The sequence below is a fragment of the Plecotus auritus genome (genome assembly GCF_963455305.1).
Source record: "Plecotus auritus genome assembly, chromosome: 4".
Classification (NCBI taxonomy): domain Eukaryota; kingdom Metazoa; phylum Chordata; class Mammalia; order Chiroptera; family Vespertilionidae; genus Plecotus; species Plecotus auritus.
In genome coordinates, this window is record NC_137775.1 from 95,102,838 (window position 1) to 95,120,381 (window position 17,544).

Consider the following 17,544-nt stretch of genomic DNA (forward strand, 5'->3'; position numbering starts at 1 on the left):
AATGATTTGGTTCTGCTCATTACTTTTTTAAAAAATATATACTTTATTGATTTTTTTTTACAGAGAGGAAGGGAGAGGGATAGAGAGTTAGAAACATCGATCAGCTGCCTCTTACACACCCCGCACTGGGGATGTGCCCAGAACAAAGGCACATGCCCTTGACCGGAATTGAACCTGGGACCTTTCAGTCCGCAGGTGGATGCTCTATACACTGAGCCAAACTGGTTTCAGCTGCTCCTTACTTCTTATCTGGAGTACAGCAATGGCCTCAAAACTAATCTCCCTGCCTCAAGCCTTATTCTTCCTGTCCATTTTCACTTTCACACCTTTACTTGTGAAGCTTCTTTTGCCTGGAATTACGTCCTTTCCGGTTACTCTCTTCAAACTCCCACACTTGAATCTGACTGGAAGTCCATTCTTTTTCTGTTAATCCGCACTGGAGGATATTTTCTCCAATGATTTTGAGAGAGAGTGGAAGGAAGGGGGATGGGAGAGAGAGTCATCAATTGGCTGCCTGCCCACATCCAGACCAGGGATTGAGCCTGCAACCAAGGTACATGCCCTTGACCAGAATCCAACCCATGACCCTTCAGTCTGAGGGCCTCTACGCTCTGCTGAGCCAAACCTGCGAGGGCCCAAAGTCCTTTCTTAATTGCTTTTGTTTGACTGCCTTCTCTTAAAATAAAGCTTTACAGAACACCTTTGCATACATTCTTTCCTTTCAGCCATCCAATGTAGGCTGGAAAGGCATTGTTATCCATCCCTGCTCATAGAAGGAGGAAACCGAGAGTCAGGGGAATTCAAGGCTGGATCCATTACCCCCTCCTCCTGAGTTAGCGAGGGTCCCTTGCGTCTTCCACCTGAAGCGCGCACTCAGCCCCGTTGGCTTTACTCCTTTGAGAACCATCCGCACTTCGCAGTAGTCTATGGCTTCCGCGCCAGTCTGGACGAGGCCACTGCTCTCTCCACCACAGGCGCCCCTTAAATTCGCGGGCCGCGATCAAGCTGGGGACCTTCCCATTCGCAGTGATGAGATCGGTGACGCCATACAGTGACATGTGGTGACGTCACTTACCCGGAGCAAGGTGCCGGAAGGGCAGCCACACCCTGGGGCCCCTGCTCCGGAGGGCAAAGGTTGGGCGGGTGGGGAAAACCAGCAAAATCCGCCTAACCCGCCTGAGGCGGCCTCCGGCCCTAAACCCTCGGACCCCGCCCGCCGGCCGCCCAGCGGTTGCTAAGTGACGCCAGCGCGCCGAAGCGCGTGCGCGGCCACGGCGGTGTGCGTGAGAGCGGACGCGCGCCGCGGAGGCGGCGGCGGCGGCGGCGGAGGCGAGGACGGCGGCGACGGCAGGGGCCCAGGGGGCGGTGGCTACGAGGGGACTGCGGAGCCGGCGGAAGTGGCCTCTGAGCCGGCGGCTGGGTCGCAGAACTTGGTCGGGGTGAGTAGCCCGGGCCTCGCAGGGGAGGTGGGGCCTGGCCGCACCTGCTGCGCGGGCCAGGGCGCGGGGACGCACGCCCCCACCGCACCTGCGCGCGCCACTCCACGCCCCTTCGCGGCTTCCTCCGCGGACGGGGGCTGACGAGGGTCAGTTTCTGGACGCGGGCGCTCTGGGAAGCGGCTGCGAGGGGCTGGCGAAGACTGTTGTTCTGAAAGGTTTAGTGAGAAGTAGGTGTCTGGGGGCTTCAGGGTGGCTCCGTCAGTCTCCCGAAATGAGTCAAGCCCGGAGGAGCCCGGGCACCCAGAACGGCGTCTCATCCTCCCTGAGACGAGGCTGCCGAGACGAGAGGAGGCGGCACCACCAGGGGCGCCGGGGTTGGGGTGCGGAAAGTTTGGCGCTGCCGGGGCCTTCCGCGCCCCTGCCCTGGGACGAGGAGCCGGTCGTTAAGTACAGAATTGTGAATCAGTGCCTGCGTGCGGCGCCGGACACACCCACGGCCTGGGGAAGGCGAGCTGTCAGAGGAGATAGGGGGCCAGCCTATTACCCAGAGCTTCCAACTTCACATGTATGTGCACGTGCTTAATTCACACCTAAAACTTTGTCTCTTCTGGGCATTTTTATCACATTGTTGCTACAGCTTTGTGGCCAAGGGGCGGGTATCTATTTTCTGTCCTTCCTCATAGATTCAAATCAGCTGTTTTATTTCCCAGAATGGAGGCACTGCTTTTTGTTTTTCTTAAACATAGAACAGACTTGCTGTTTACTAAGTAGAAATTACAGATTCTGTTCAGCGTGCGGGTTGGAGAGTGGATGGTCAGACAGGCCTGAGAGTGAGGGTGCGCTCTTGGTGCGCTGGGCTTCTCATGGGTACCTGTGTGCTGGTTGTAGTTACCAGAAAGAATTGGAGGGGGAGAAGTCAGTCTCTTCTGACTGTGGGTTGAGGCAGTGCCTGGAATCTGTAGAAAGATAAACTGTTCTGAAGTTTAATCATGATCTGTGCAAGAAAATTACTTCTAAGTTATCATTCAGCTGTAAAATTCTGTGATTCTGTTTCATAGCTGAGGATCTGTAAAATACGTTGCCTGAAGTTCTTACATCAGGGAACCAGTAAAAAAAACCTTGCTCTGTAATACTTAGAGTGCTCGAAATTCAGTGTCTCTTGCTCTCTGGAGTATAATAGCGTTTTAGGACAGGAATCACGTGTTTTCATCATGGCTTTATATCTTCAGTACTTAAAAAAGTGCTTGCCACAGAATAGGCAAGCAATAGATATTTGTAATATATCACGCTGTATAAGTGGTGTATAGTAAGCATTTAGTTCAGTTCTTCAAGTAGTTAATACATGTGCTCCTCTCCCCAGTATTATGTGACATATGGTATGGGAAGAGGATTGTTGGGGTTTATTTACACACACACACATATTGATTTTAGAGAGAAAGGCGGAGAGAGAAACATCAATTATGAGAGAGAATCATTGATCGGCTGCCTCCTGCACCCCCCCCCCCCCCCCCCCCCGCACTGGGGTTGAGCCCCCAACCAAGGCATGTGCCCTTGACGGAATCGAACTCATGACCTTTCAGTCCACAGGCTGGCACTCTATCCATTGAGCCAAACCAGCCAGGGCGATTGTTGGGATTTCAAATGACATAGAAGACCTGGCTTTTTTCCCTTGAAGAGCAAACAGCCTGTTTAGGAAAATAAAGCATATGTGTAAAGATAATTATGAAACCAAATGGGATAGTATGTAAACAAGTGCTATGTGAGCTGCTATACTTTAAGTGCACTAGAAATTTAGAAAAGATAAAAGACTGTGGTGGGCTGAGTTAATGAACATTTTGGAAGAGGTAAGATTTGAGCTGGTCTTTGGAAGAAGAGTAAAATTTGAATTAGAAGAGATAAGAAATCAGATATTGAGAAAATAGTGTGAATTGTTGTTGGGGATATACTAGTATTGAGGAGACATTTGTTGGATGAGTGGAGCAGAAGGTCTCTGATAGGGGAATATTGGAGATAAAAGGTTTAGCAGATTGGGAGGGGAAAGTGTTAAGGCTCAGGCAGGCTTTATCAGCATCCCACTGATAACAAGGTAAAGTCCTCTTGCTGGATGGGATGGACCTTGTGCTACTCAAGGAGAGTCTTAACACACTGAATGGATATTACAGTTGACAACATAGGTTGTTGTGCACTTCTGATTTCTATTACTTACTTGAATAAATGCCTCACTAATGTGCATGTATCTTATGTGTTTAGTCAGCAGTGCATGTCCCCATTTCTAAAATCTACCTGATGTGCTTGGCCCATTCCATTGGAAATTTATTGAAATGGTGTACCCAAAGCAATTATTCAGCCACTCTCACTCTCAGTGATACAGTTTTGAGTGGGATTCTCTCTCATAGTGGCCTGTGAAGTTATTAGTTACTGCTGATCCTGTAAAAACAAAAACAATAATGTTGTGGAATTGACCACTGAATGCATGGGTGGGTGAAATGACAAATTGATGTTTTGTTTTCTCTCTCATCAATAAAAATTAAGAAAAATATTGACAAAAAGATTTGAGCAAATTAAAGATGCTGCTGTTAAATATTGAGTTTTTGGTCTCTACAGTGGGTGGTTATGTTAAAATTCTTTTGAATGGTGTAAACCTGAAGTTGAATTGCTAACCTAAGATGTATAAAGTTGCAGCACTAAATGTTGCATTATTTAACAACTCAGTAAATATTTATTGGGTGCTGGCTGTAGCTAAGCACTACGTTGGGTGCTGGGAAGACAAAGAATAAGACAGTGTATTCCTGAGATACTAAGCATTTGTCTGAGGAGACAAACCACTAACCATGTTATGTTATAAGAGTTAATTACTTTTGGAATGAATAAAATGCTGAGGATCACTTTGGCTAGGAAAAAATTGAGTCAGAAAAGCTTTAAAGATAAGAGGGATGAACTTAGTCCCGAAGGTTGAGTACAATTTTGCCACAAGTAAAAGGGAAAACAAGCATTCCAAGGAGAGGGGATAGCATAAGTCAGCTGCCAAAGATTAAAATTGAATAGGGTTTTGGGAAAATCTTGAATTGTTTCTTATAGGCTTGTTGTATGGCAGGAGTGTTGAGACAGGAAAGGTATGGTTGGGACCCAATTATGAAGGGGTCTTCCATTCCATTTTTTTTTTTAAAGTTGAATTTATTGGTGTGACATTGGTTAATAAAATTAAGTAGGTTTCAGGGGTATAATTTCTATATCATCTATATATTGTATTGTTGTGTTTACCACCCTAAGTCTAGTCTCCTTCCATTACCATTTATCCCCCTTTTATCCTCTTCTACCTCCCCCTCCCCTCTTTACCTTCCCCCCTGGTAATCACCACACTGTTGTTTGTGTCTATAATTTTTTTTTGCTTAGTCCCTTCACCTCTTTCACCCAGTCCCTCCCCGCCCCATCCACTGTACTCTGACAGCTGTCATTCTGTCCTCTGTATCTGTGAGTCTGTTTCTATTTTGTTTGTTTATTTTGTTTATTTAATTCTACATATAAGTGAAATCATATGGTATTTGTCTTTCTCTGACTGACTTATTTCACTTAGCATAATTCTCTCCAGGTCTATCCATGCTATCACAAAAGGTCAGATTTCCTTCTTTTTTATGGCTAAGTAGTATTCCATTGTGTAATGTACCACAGCTTTTTTATCCACCCATCTAATGATGGACACTTGGGTTGCTTCCAAATCTTGGCTATTGTAAATAATGCTGAAATGAACAGCGTTTATTGGGGTGGATATATTCTTTTGAATTAGTATTTCAGGTTTCTTCAGATATATTCCCCAAAGTGGAATCCCTGGATCATAAGGCAAGTCTGTTTTCAATTTTTTTTGGTAACTCCACGCTGCTTTCCACAGTGGCTGCATCAATCTGTATTCCCACCAGCAATACATGAGGGTTTCTTTTTCTCCACAGCTTTGCCAACACTTATTGTTTGTTGATCCTATATAATAAAAGGCTAATATGCAAATTGACTGAATGGCAGAACGACTGGCTGCTATGATGCGCACCAGGAGGCACCAGGGGGCAGATGCTCAATGCAAGAGCTGCCCCCTTGTGGTCATTACGCTCCCACAGGGGGAGTGCTGCTCAGCTAGAAGACAGGCTCATGGCTGGTGAGCGCAGCGGCGGTGGTGGGAACCTCTCCCACCTCCATGGCAGCACTGAGGATGTGGGACTGATGGCTTAGGCCCGCTCCCTGGGGAACAGGTCTAAGTCGGCAGTAGGACATCCCCCGAGGGCTCCTGCACTGCGAGAGGGCGCAGGCAGGGTTAAGGGACCTCCCCCCAAGTGCACGAATTTCAGGCACCGGGCCTCTAGTTTATTGATAATAGCCATTCTGACTTAATTTGCATTTCTCTAATGATTAGTGAGGTTTAGCATCTTTTCATATGTCTATTGACATCTGTATGTCCTCTTTGGAGATGTGTCTATTCTGGTCCTTTGCCCATTTTAAAATTGGATTGTTTGTTATTTTTGATGTTCAGTTGTTGGAGTTCTTTACAATTTTGCATATAACCCCTTATCAGATATATCATTGGCAAATATGTTCTCTCATTCAGTGCGTTGTCTTTTCAGTTTGTTGATGGTTTATTTTTGTTGTGCAAAAATTTTTTAGTTTGATGTAGTTTCATTTGTTTATTTTTTCTTTTGTTTCCCTTGCCTGAGGCGATATATCAGGAAACAAAACGTTGCTTTGAGCAACGTACAAGATATTACTGCCTGTGTTTTCTTCTAGGAACTTTATGGTTTCGAGTCTTACATTCAAGTCTTTAATCCACTTTGAATGTATTCTTGTATATGGTGTACAAAGATGGTCTAGTTTCATTTTTTTGGTCCAATTTTCCCAACAACATTTATTGAATAGACTATCTTTATCCAATTATATGTTCTTGCCTTCTTTGTCAAATATTAATTGACCATAAAGATGTGGGTTTATTTCTGGGCTCTCTATTCTGTTCCATTGATCTATATGTCTGTTTTTATGCCAGTACCATGCTCTTTTGATTACTAGGGCCGCGTAGTATAGTTTGATATCCAGTAGAGTGATTCCTCCAACTTTTGTTCTTCTGTCTCAAGATTGCTATGGCTCTTTTGAGTCTTTTGGAGTCATATGCATTTTGAAATATTTGTTCTAATTCTGTGAAATATGCCATTGGTATCTTGATAGAAATAGTGTTGAATCTATAGATTGCTTTGGGTAGTATGGACATTTTAATGATGTTAATTCTTCCTATCCATCACCATAGTATATGCTTCCACTTATTTGTATCCTCTGTTTCTTTGTTCAGTGTCTTATAATTTTCTGAGCACAGGTCTTTTACATCCTTGGTTAAATTTATTCCCAGTTATTATTATTTTTTGATGCAATTGTAAATGGGATTGTTTTCTTAGCTTCCTTTTGTGATCGTTCACTATTGGTGTATAGAAATGCAGCTGATTTCTATATATTTATTTTGTGTTCTGCTACTTTACTGACTTTATCAGTTCTTATACTTTTTCTGAATCTTTAGGGTTCTCTGTATACAGTGTCATGTCATCTGCAATGACAGTTTTACTTCTTCCTTTCCAATTTGGATGCCTTTTATTTCTTCTTGTCTGGTTGTGGCTAGTTCTTCCATTACTATCTATCTTCTATATATATAAAACCATAATATGCAAATAGACTGAACGGCGGAATAATCGAACAACTGAACAACCGGTTGCTGTGATGTGCAGTGACCACCAGGGGGTGTGCGCAGAACATGGTGGGCATCGGCCATGGCGGGATGGTGTAGCAGGTGAGCGGGAGCACCAGACCAAGGTGGGGTGCCAGTTGCTGTCATTGGGGCGAGCCTCTGGTGGTTACTGAACATTTTTTGCTCCCGTGCACTGTGGTCCCACCGGGAGCTCGCACCTGCTGCCAGTACCCCGCTCACATCCACTGCAGGCGCTGGGGCTGCTGCTTGCACCCGCTGCCAGCCCCGATTGCCCCTCAGGGCTTTTCCACCTCCCCCTGCTCCTGAGTGGCGATCGGGGCTGGCAGCCGCCGCTTGCACCCGTTGCCGGCGATGGCCCCACTTGCACCTGTTGCCGGTGCCAGAGCCAATGCTTGTACCCACAGCTGGCACTGGAAATGCTCGCACCTGCTGCTTATGCCCAGCGCTGGTCCCGATCGCTAGGCGCCGTCAGTGGGTACGAGCGGTGGCTGCCAGCCTTGATTGCCCCTGAGGTTTCTCCACCTCCCCCTGCTCCTGAGGGGCGATCAGGGCAGCAGCTGTTGCTCGCACCCGCTGATGGTGCCGGCTCCGCTCACACCCACTGCTGGTGCCGGCCCCAATCGCTCTGCGCCGTCAGCAGGTGCGAGCGGAGCCTGCGCTGTCACAGTGTGGGAGTGGTGGCCGTTGGAGCAGGGCTGCTGGTAGACAGGACCGGGGGGCTGTGGCGGGAGGGGCCGGGCAGGGGCCGGGCAGGGGCACGGAGGATGGACTGAGACCCGCCTCTGTGCCCACCGCAGCCTCATGGCCCACAGTTCCTTTCATGGTGCACGAATTCATGTACTGGGCCCATAGTGTTGAATAAGAGTGGTGAAGGCGGACACCCTTATCTTGTTCCTCATCTTACAGGAAATGCTTGTAATTTTTGCCCATTGATGAATTGTAGAGAAATTTTAGATACTACAATCTCCAGCCAGAAGTGAGAGTGAGAAGTTAAAGAAGACTTGTGTAACTTGAGTACCTAACGATTATGATGACATTAAATTAGAAAACACAGGAGGAGGAGTTGACTTGCAGTGGAGAGAAGAAATGATGGCATGCCAAAATTTAAAGGTCCCTGTTTGGAGTTTAGAGAGATCCACTAGGTAATTGGAAATACTACTCCAGATACAGTTTAGGAATAATTGTAATGTAAGTGAGAGCCTTTGAGCCTATGGAAGTAGTACCACTAAGTAAGGTTAATGCTGTGGACTTTGGAGTCGGGAAAACCCAAGGTCAAATCTCTGTTATGCCACTTATTTGGTTGGAGTGGGTGACTTTAGGCAAGTTACTTAACATCTCTAAGCCTAAATTTCCTTTTGAAATGTGGGGCTAATGGTACTTTAATTGTTGTATAGATTAAGTAAGATAGCATGTGCACAATGATTAGCACAGCGCCTAGCTTATAAATGCTTAATAAATGACAGCTGTTTCTAGTAGTAGTAGTAATATTATAGTTGTAGAGAAGATGGAGAACTGGAAAGAACTTTTAGAAATCAACATGTAGATCAAACTTGGATTGGTTCTTAAACTTGAGCATGCATCAGAAATACCTAGAGACCTTGATAAAACAGATTTCTGGGTCCTGCCCTGATTAGTTTCTGATTCAGTAGGTCTGAGTGGGGCTCAAGAATTTATATTTTGAACAAGTTCTCAGGTGATGATAATGCTATTTCCAGGACCACACTTTGAGAAATACTGACTTAGAGTATGCGTGAAAGAGAAAAACCAGCATAGAGACTAACAAAGAGGCTGGGGTTGATAGAGAACCAGGAGAGAGTTTAGAGAAGGATAAGGAAGTTAACAGCCTGCAGATTCTCCAGATCCACCAGTCTGCTTTCCAAGTCCATAGACCTCATCTGATCTTACTTCTCTCTTCTGCGGAATTTGGCATAATGCTTGGCATGCAGTATTAGTTTGAATAAACCTTTGAAGTTTCTTAATACTGTTCTTGTGTGTGATTACATGTATTTCACATAGATTTTATTCATCCTCCTATTTCTGGTGAGTCACAGAGAAGGCACTGTTTCTAATTTTACACATGTGTACAGAAAATTTCTTTCAAATAGCTGATGTTTAGATAGGTGTTTATTCCTTACTAGAGGCTCGGTGCATTGAAATTTATGCACTGGATGGGGGGTCCCTTAGCCTGGCCTGCCCTCTCTCACAGTCCAGGAGCCCTCAGGGGAAGGCGACACCCCCATCACACCTCTGCTGCTGCCACTGCCGGCAGCGCAAGCCTTGGCCGGCCCTGGTTACCTGAGCCTTGGGCTGGCCCTGGGTGTCTGGGAAGCTGCCATCTGAGGCTTGCCTGTGCCTCGGGCCAGCTCTGGGCAGCTGGGAGCTTAGGGGACTGGGGGACTCCGGAGGCAGCCGTGCAGAGCAGCCAGACCCGCCTGAGGGCAGGCCCAGCCATGCCGCAAACCTGCTGCCTCTGTGGGGCTGAGGGGACTGGGTGCCTCCATCTTGTGGCTGTGGGTGCCGCCATCTTTGTGAAGGTGTGATGGTCAATTAGCATATTCCCTCTTTATTAGATAGGATTTGCTGATATGCTTTGGATCTTAGGACTTCGGCATGGAGCACAAATGTTAGTCCTAATCTCTGATTGGGAGCTATAAGGAAGTCTACTGTATAGGAAATCAAAAGGTAGTTGTACAAAGATAAGCATACTGTAAAGAGATTTTAGGAGTTAAAATTAGCAACTCACCATGCTTCTTGTTCTTCTTGGCCTCTTGTTCTCTTGCATTTATTCCTCTAACACTCATTAAGTATTTACTATGTGCCAGAAGCTGTGCACAGTGCTGAGGATTGAGAAATGATTATTGATCTTGGCATCTAACACTAGCTTTGGTTAGGGGGTATGATACTACCTGCATGAGTGAGCACATTGTCAGGGGGAAGATCTGATGCCTGAATTTTATAATCTCAAGAATATATTGGTATGAGCAGACATCAAGGACTTGAAGTTAAATTTAGCCTTATGTATGCAAGGAGCCATGAAAAAAATATAGGGCTAAATAAAATTTTTTAAGCAATCAAAGAATAGGTAATTTGGTAGAGGAGTAAAAAACATATTTACAATACTATATGGAATATGATAAGTGCTATGTAAACATTGATCACAGACTAGGTTTGACAGTGCTTGTTGAGTGCCTGAGTGTTCAGGTTTGATTTTAACTCATAAGCTGCTGTAATGTTCCAGAAACTAAACATGTCATAAATCCACATTAATCTCCTAGGCAGTCTTTTGCATTTTTGTATGATACAAATATATATAAATATATATAAATATATATAAGTATATATAAATATATAAATAAATATATAAATATATATATATATATATATGTCTGGCAATCTGTCCTCTTATTTTCTTGGTTTTGGAAATGTATTTATAATATGTGCAAATAAAAAGTTCATTAATAACTAGCTACTGTTTATCGAGTAGCTGCATTATGCTATGCCTTTTATCAGGTTACTATTATATTTTCTTTATAATAATAACCTTATAAAATGGATATTATACCCATTTTGTTAATAAGACAACTGAAATTCTGCATGGGAGAACGGTTTGCCTGCAGTTTGTGGCCAGTGAGATGGGACAGGACTTTAGTCTCAGGCTTGGACTTCAGACCAGTGCTCTTCATGTCCACTCTAGGTGTTGGGGCCTTAGCTAGCATATGTCCCCAGAAAGAACTCCAGTCTTGTTTCCACTGACTTGGGAAAGTTATGGAGGAAGTTAGAATTTTAATAAAAATGGATCAAAGACAATTTGATAATATTGTTAGGGATGAGGGCATATGGAGGAGGACATTAAAATGCTGATTGTCCTGTGAAGACATGCTGTACTTGACAAGAGATTTTGCATAAATGTTCAGATTTCCCACTTCTCTATGTATAGTTGCAAAGTATTCTAGTGGAGGAACTGTGCTTTTCCAAGCAATTGACATTTAAAATAGCTGAAACCGGTTTGGCTCAGTGGATAGAGCGTCGGCCTTCGGACTGAAAGGTCCCAGGTTCGATTCCGGTCAAGGGCACGTACCTTGGTTGCGGGCACATCCCCAGTAGGAGGTGTGCAGGAGGCAGCTGATCGATGTTTCTCTCTCATCGATGTTTCTAGCTCTCTATCCCTCTCCTCTCTCTTCCTCTCTGTAAAAAATTAATAAAATATATTTAAAAAAAATAAAATAAAATAAATTAAGAACTCCTTTTTTATTGAATTTATTGGGGTGACACTGGATAACAACATTAGACAGATTTCAGGTGTATAGTTTCACATCATCTGTACACTTTATTGTGTGTTCACCACCCTAAGTCAGATCTCTGTTACCATTTACACCCCCCACCCCAACCTGGCAATCACCACATTGTTGTCTGTGTCCAAGAGTTTTTCCTCTTTTTTCCCCTCAATCCCTCTGCTGCCCTCCCCAGCTCTCTGAAACACCCCCACACAGTTGTCAGTCTGCTCTCTATGAATCTATCTTTATTTGCTTGTTTGTTACTTTTGTTTATTAGATTTCACATGTGAGTGAAATCATATGGTACTTTTCTTTCTCTGACTGGCTTATCTTTTTTGGGTCTTATTTTATACATTCCTGGAAGTATTGACTGTACAGTTGATCCTTGTGGGCGTACTTATTCATAGATATTTTTCAATAACTAGACAATTAGTAGTCTCTCTTACCCCCAGGTTTTTCATCCACAGGTTCAACCAGCCATGGATAAAAAACAGTATTTTTGATCTGCAGTTGGGAGTCTGGATGTGGAGGACTGACTGTATGCATTGTTGTACACTATGTTATATCAGGGACTTAAACATCTGTGGATTTTTGTATCCACAGGGGTCCTAGAGCTAATCCCCATGGATTCCAAGGGACTGTAGTTAAGTTTTGGGGGAGTCAGAAGTTATATGTGGATTTTCAACTGTGCAGGGGGTTGGTGCCCCTAACCTCTTTGTTATTCAAGGGTCAACTATAATTATCGTTGTAAAGCATTGTCTTTTTCAGCTAATTTCACAATATGTATATTTTTTTCTTCTACACATATAAAAGCCTAAGCGACCAAATGACCAGTTGACCGATCGCTATGACATGCACTGACCACCAGGGGAGAGATGGTCACAAAACACAGAAGCTGCCCCCTGGTGGTCAGTGCGCTCCCACAGTGGGAGTGCCGCTCAACCAGAAGCCTGGCTCATGGCTGGTGAGCGCAGCTGCAGCGGCAGGAGCCTCTCCTGCTGCCGCAGCAGCACTACCGAGCAAAGGCGGTAGCAGCAGCAGCAGCAGCAGCAGGCTGGGATGAGGGGGAGCCGCTCCTCCCCAGCCACCTGCCTCTTTGTGCACTGCTGCATCCCTCAGGGGATGTCGGACTTGCCGGTTTTGGCCCGATCCCAGATTGTGAGAGGGTGCAGGCCAGGCTGAGGACCCTACTGGTGCACGAATCCATGCACTGGGCCTCTAAATCTATAATAATAATCTATAATAATAAAAGGGTAATATGGTAATTAGACTGGTTGTCATTCCAGATGGAGCTGGGTCTGGAGGGAAGCCAGCCCGGATCTAGGGTGCTTGCGGGAGGCCCGAGGAAAGCCAGCCTGGGTGCTGGGTGCCTGCCGGTGGCTGGAGAAGGGAAGCAGCCTGGGTCTCAGGTGCCTGCCGGTGGCCGGAGGAGGGAAGCCCAGGTCCTGGGTGTCGGAGGGCAAGCTAGTGCTGGCAGCTGGGGGAAGGAAGGCCTACTCTTGCACGAATTTTCGTGCATCAGGCCTCTAGTATAATTATCCTATATAATAAAGAGGTAATATGCAAATTGACATATTTGTTGGTGATTTCTTGAAGTTTTGCATCTATCTCATTACCTTTAGTTCTAATACAGCTAGAAAGTTTTCATTTTTATCCTATTTCATGTATTTATTTAGTTTTTAAAAATATTTTTATTGATTTCAGAGAGGAATGGAGAGGTAGAGAGATATAGAAATATCAATGATGAAAGAGAATCATTGACCAACACACAAGATGGCTGCCCCCATGTGGTCAAAGATGGCTGCCCCCATGTGGACACAAGATGGCTGCCACAAGATGGTCAGCAGGGTAGGGCAGTTATGGGCAATCAGGCCAGCAGGGGAGGGCAGTTGGGAGGGACCAGGCCTGAAAGGGAGGGCAGTTGGGGGCGATCAGGCCTGCAGGGGAGGGCAGTTAGGTGACCGGGCTGGCAGAGGAGGGCAGTTGGGGGCAACCAGGCCTGCAAGGGAGGACAGTTGGGGGGGGGGGGACCCAGGCCTTCAGGAGAGGACAGATGAGGGGGACCAGGCCTGCAGGGGAGGGCAGTTGGGGCAGGCTTGGGGCAACCAGGCCTGCAGGGGAGGGCAGTTGGGGGTGACCAGACCAGCAGGGGAGAGCAGTTGGGGGCAACCAGGCCTGCAAGGGAGGGCAGTTGGGAGCGACAAGGCCTGCAGAAGAGGGCAGATGGGGGTGACCAGGACTGCAGGGGAGGGCAGTGGGGGGGACCAGGCCTGCAGGGAGGGCAGTTTGGGGGGACCAGGCCTGCAGGGGAGGGCATTTGGGGGCAACCAGTCCAGCAGGAGAGGTCAGTTAGGGGTGACCAGGTCTTCAGGGGAGGATAGTTAGGGGCAACCAGGCTGGCAGGGTAGGGCAGTTAGGGGTGACCAGGCCAGCAGGGGAGGGCAGTAAGGGGCAATCAGGCAGGCAGGGGAGCAGTTAGGCATCGATCAGGCTGGCAGGGGAGTGGTTAAGTGGTGATCAGGCTGGCAGGTAGAAGTGGTTAGGGGCAATCAGGCAGGCAGGCGAGCGGTTGGGAGCCAGCAGTCCTGGATTGTGAGAGGGCAGTTGGACATCCCTTGAGGGGTCCCAGATTGGAGAGGGTGCAGGCTGTGCTGAAGGACAAATCCCCACCCCCCGTGCATGAATTTCATGCACCAGGTCTCTAGTAATTATATAAATGTGTAAGTATTAAGCCCTGTATTAGTTATCATTGCTATGTAACAAATTACCCCAAATATAGCAGTTTAAAACAACAAATATCTAACCATTTCTCTGGGTCAAGAGTTCAGTTGCAGCTTAGCTGGGTGCTTCTGGCTCAGAGTTTCTGGTGAGTTAAGCTGTTGACCCACACTGCAGCAGTCATCTGAAGGCTTGACTAGGGTTGGAGGATCTGCCTCTAAGGTGGCTTTCACATGGCTGTTGGCATGAAGCCTTAGGTCTTTCCAAGGACTGTTGGGAGTGTCCTCACAACCTGTCTTTACCCAGAGCAAGTGATGCAAGAGAGAGCAGGGAGGAAACCACATGCCCTATATGTCCTATCTTGACTACACACACTGCCCCTTCTGTATATTCTGTTTTAAATGAGTCACTAAGTCCAGCCTACACTCTAGGGAAGGCAACTAGGCTCCATCTTTTTTGGGGGTGGGGAGAGGGGTTTTGTCAAAGAATTTGTAGACATATTTTAAAATAATCATAAATCCTTTGTCAGATAAAGTCATATTCTCAGCTGAAATTGATTGTCCCCATTGTAGGACATACTGTAATTTTTCTGGCTTATGTATTCACAGGATTTCTGGAAATGCTTTGAAGAAAAGGTAGTGGTTTTTAAATTGAAAGCACGTTTTTTATAATTTACATATTTGTTGGTGATTTCTTGAAGTTTTGCATCTATCTCATTAGCTTTAGTTCTAATACAGCTAGAATGTTTTCATTTTTATCCTATTTCATGTATTTATTTAGTTTTTAAAAATATTTTTATTGATTTCAGAGAGGAATGGAGAGGGAGAGAGAGATATAGAAACATCAGTGATGAAAGAGAATCATTGATCAGCTACCTCCTGCACACCCCACACTGGGAATTGAGCCGCAACCCGGGTATGTGCCCTGACCGCGAATCGAACCATGATCCTGATTCATAGGTTGACTCTCAACCACTGAGCCATGCCAGCCAGACCTATTTCATGAATTTATTCTAATATATTTTATTTACACTTATTTAATAGTTTCCATAATTAATCTTAAATAGAATAAAACATTTCTAGGTAAATTAATTTACCTTCCAAACTTTTAGAAGAAAAGTACTTAATGTGTCTGAAGGCATGCATTTCAACTTCCATATAGCGCAATGACTTTGGGTCACATGGCTTAGATGAGTCTGTAAACTTATATTAACGTCCTTTGGGTGCTTTAGAAACTCTTCTTCTTGAGTAAGATCCTAAAGTAGATCCATTTTATTCCAGATCTCATTCTTTAGTTGTTGTATGTAGAACACAATTGGTTCAGTCAGGGAAACTTTTCAGAACACATTACAGTTAGGTTTTTATTTCAGCACTTTATTTCTTTAGATGTTAACCAGATCTTGACTTTACCATCTCTACCCCCAATAAGTATCAGTTACCTGCTTGCTTTTTACTTCTTTTACTTTTAACCTTATTTTAGGTAGAATTTTCATATAACCTTCATCATATCCCCTAAATGTTAACACTTTACATATTTGTTTTATTCTTTTCTCTTTCCATATGTATATATTTCCTAACTGTTGTTAAGAGTAAGTTGCAGAGCCCTAACTGGTTTGGCTCAGTGGATAGAGCATCGGCCGGCGGACTGAAAGGTCCCAGGTTCTATTCCGGTCAAGGGCATGTACCTTGGTTGCGGGCACATCCCCAGTAGGAGGTGTGCAGGAGGCAGCTGATCGATGTTTCTCTCCCATCGATGTTTCTCACTCTCTATCCCTCTCCCTTCCTCTCTGTAAAAAAATCAATAAAATATATTTAAAAAAAAAAGAGTAAGTTGCAGAGACAATGTTGTTTTATTTCAATCTTTTAGTGTGCATTTCCTAAAAAAAAAAAAAAAATATTTTTACTACCTTGTAATTCTCAAAAAATTAGCATTAATAGAATACTATTATGTAATCTGCATGCCTTGTTGTCCCAATTGGCTTATCCATGAATACCTTGATAGCAACAACAACAAAAACACCTCAAAACAAAATAAATAAAGGTTGATGCAGTGTGCCTCATTTCTTGGTTTTCCTTTGGTCTCTGGAACAGTTCATCAGTCCTTGTCTGTGAGACCCTTGACATTTTTGAGAGGATAGGCCAGTGTTTTGTTTTGCTTTTAAATAGAATGCCTCTCATTTGAGTTTTGTTTGTTGTTTCCTCATGATTAGATCCATATTAATGCATTTTGGCAGAATACCACAAATGTGATGTGGTTTTCTCAGTGTGTCATTTTAGGAGGCCAGTGGTGTTGATGTGTCCCATTACTGGTGATGTTAACTTTGATCATTTGGTTAAGGTGGATTTTTCCTGTTTTTTTCTGAGGTAAAGTTACACTTTTTCCTTCTTAAGTAATATGTCTTCTGGTGAAATACTTTGAGACTATATAAATACCCTGTTACTCCTTAAACTTTCAGTTTTGCCAAATGAATATTTCTTAATTCCATCATTCTTCTATATTTATTAGTTGACTTCTCTAATTAATTAATTAATATCTATGAACTCACAGATACAATACTACGGATTGCTTCTATAGTATTGTATACTATAGAAAAGATCCTCAACAATACTATGAACTCACAGATTCTTATTATCCAATGGTTTATAATTCTTTATAAATATTTATAAATATTTATTTCCTTTACTCAAATTGTTCCATATTCAACCAATGAAAGCTGGCTGATGTCTTTTTGATGTGTCCCCATTATTTTTTGAGCACTTATTTTCTAGTACAACAGGATAGTTCAGGTTCATCTTGTTTTTTTCCCTGTCCCTGCACTAGAATCCTCTCCAGAGCTCTAGAGAACCCCTAGTGAGAAATTGTATCTAGAAATTGAAATCTCAGAGTTAGGTGTGCTCATGATTATTGGGATATCATTGCTTCTATCTAGGCCCTCTTAGCAAACAGGTGTGTGTGTGTATGTGTGTGTGTACCTCCACATCTATATCTAATTTTGTGTATCTCTATCTGTATTAAACCCTTGAATTCACACTGTCAGTTCCTATTCCAATCCTAACCACATTGTTTATTATGTCCTTTCCCCTTTTCATATTTGTAACTTCTTTTCCAACACTGAGAACATGGTTTTCCTTTATTGATCCCATATTTACTTGTATTCTCCTAATGCACCTAGAAAGTAGTTTCAAAATTATGAACTTATGCCTCTGTGAAAATGAAACCCATTAACTAGATTTCAGTATTTGCTTAACATAAAAAATTAGCCTGAGGGAATATAGTACAAATACTTTGTTCAAAAGTTACATGGGTTATGTAACCCCTTCAGTGTAGTTATGTGATTCATTTGAAATACAGTTCAGGTCATTTGATTCGCTATTTCATGTTACCT

At 44.1% G+C, this 17,544-nt stretch overlaps 1 protein-coding gene across 9 annotated transcripts in view; it reads left to right on the forward strand.

Annotated features, from left to right (window-relative positions):
* The first annotated feature begins 1,269 nt into the window (after positions 1-1,269).
* BTBD9 (BTB domain containing 9) overlaps positions 1,270-17,544 on the forward strand; it is a 511,095-nt gene continuing 494,820 nt past the window's right edge. For 3 of the 9 annotated variants that reach the window (XR_013960438.1, XM_080665251.1, XM_080665247.1), the window contains exon 1: positions 1,632-2,004. Coding sequence is in view for 3 of the 9 variants with exons in the window: in XM_080665251.1 (XP_080521377.1) it covers positions 1,711-2,004 (294 nt within the window). In the remaining 6 variants the exon portion in view is untranslated. Of the gene's footprint in view, positions 1,440-1,545; positions 2,005-17,544 lie in introns of those variants that run through there. The other 6 variants (XM_080665254.1, XM_080665252.1, XM_080665249.1 and 3 more) reach the window with 6 other exon arrangements.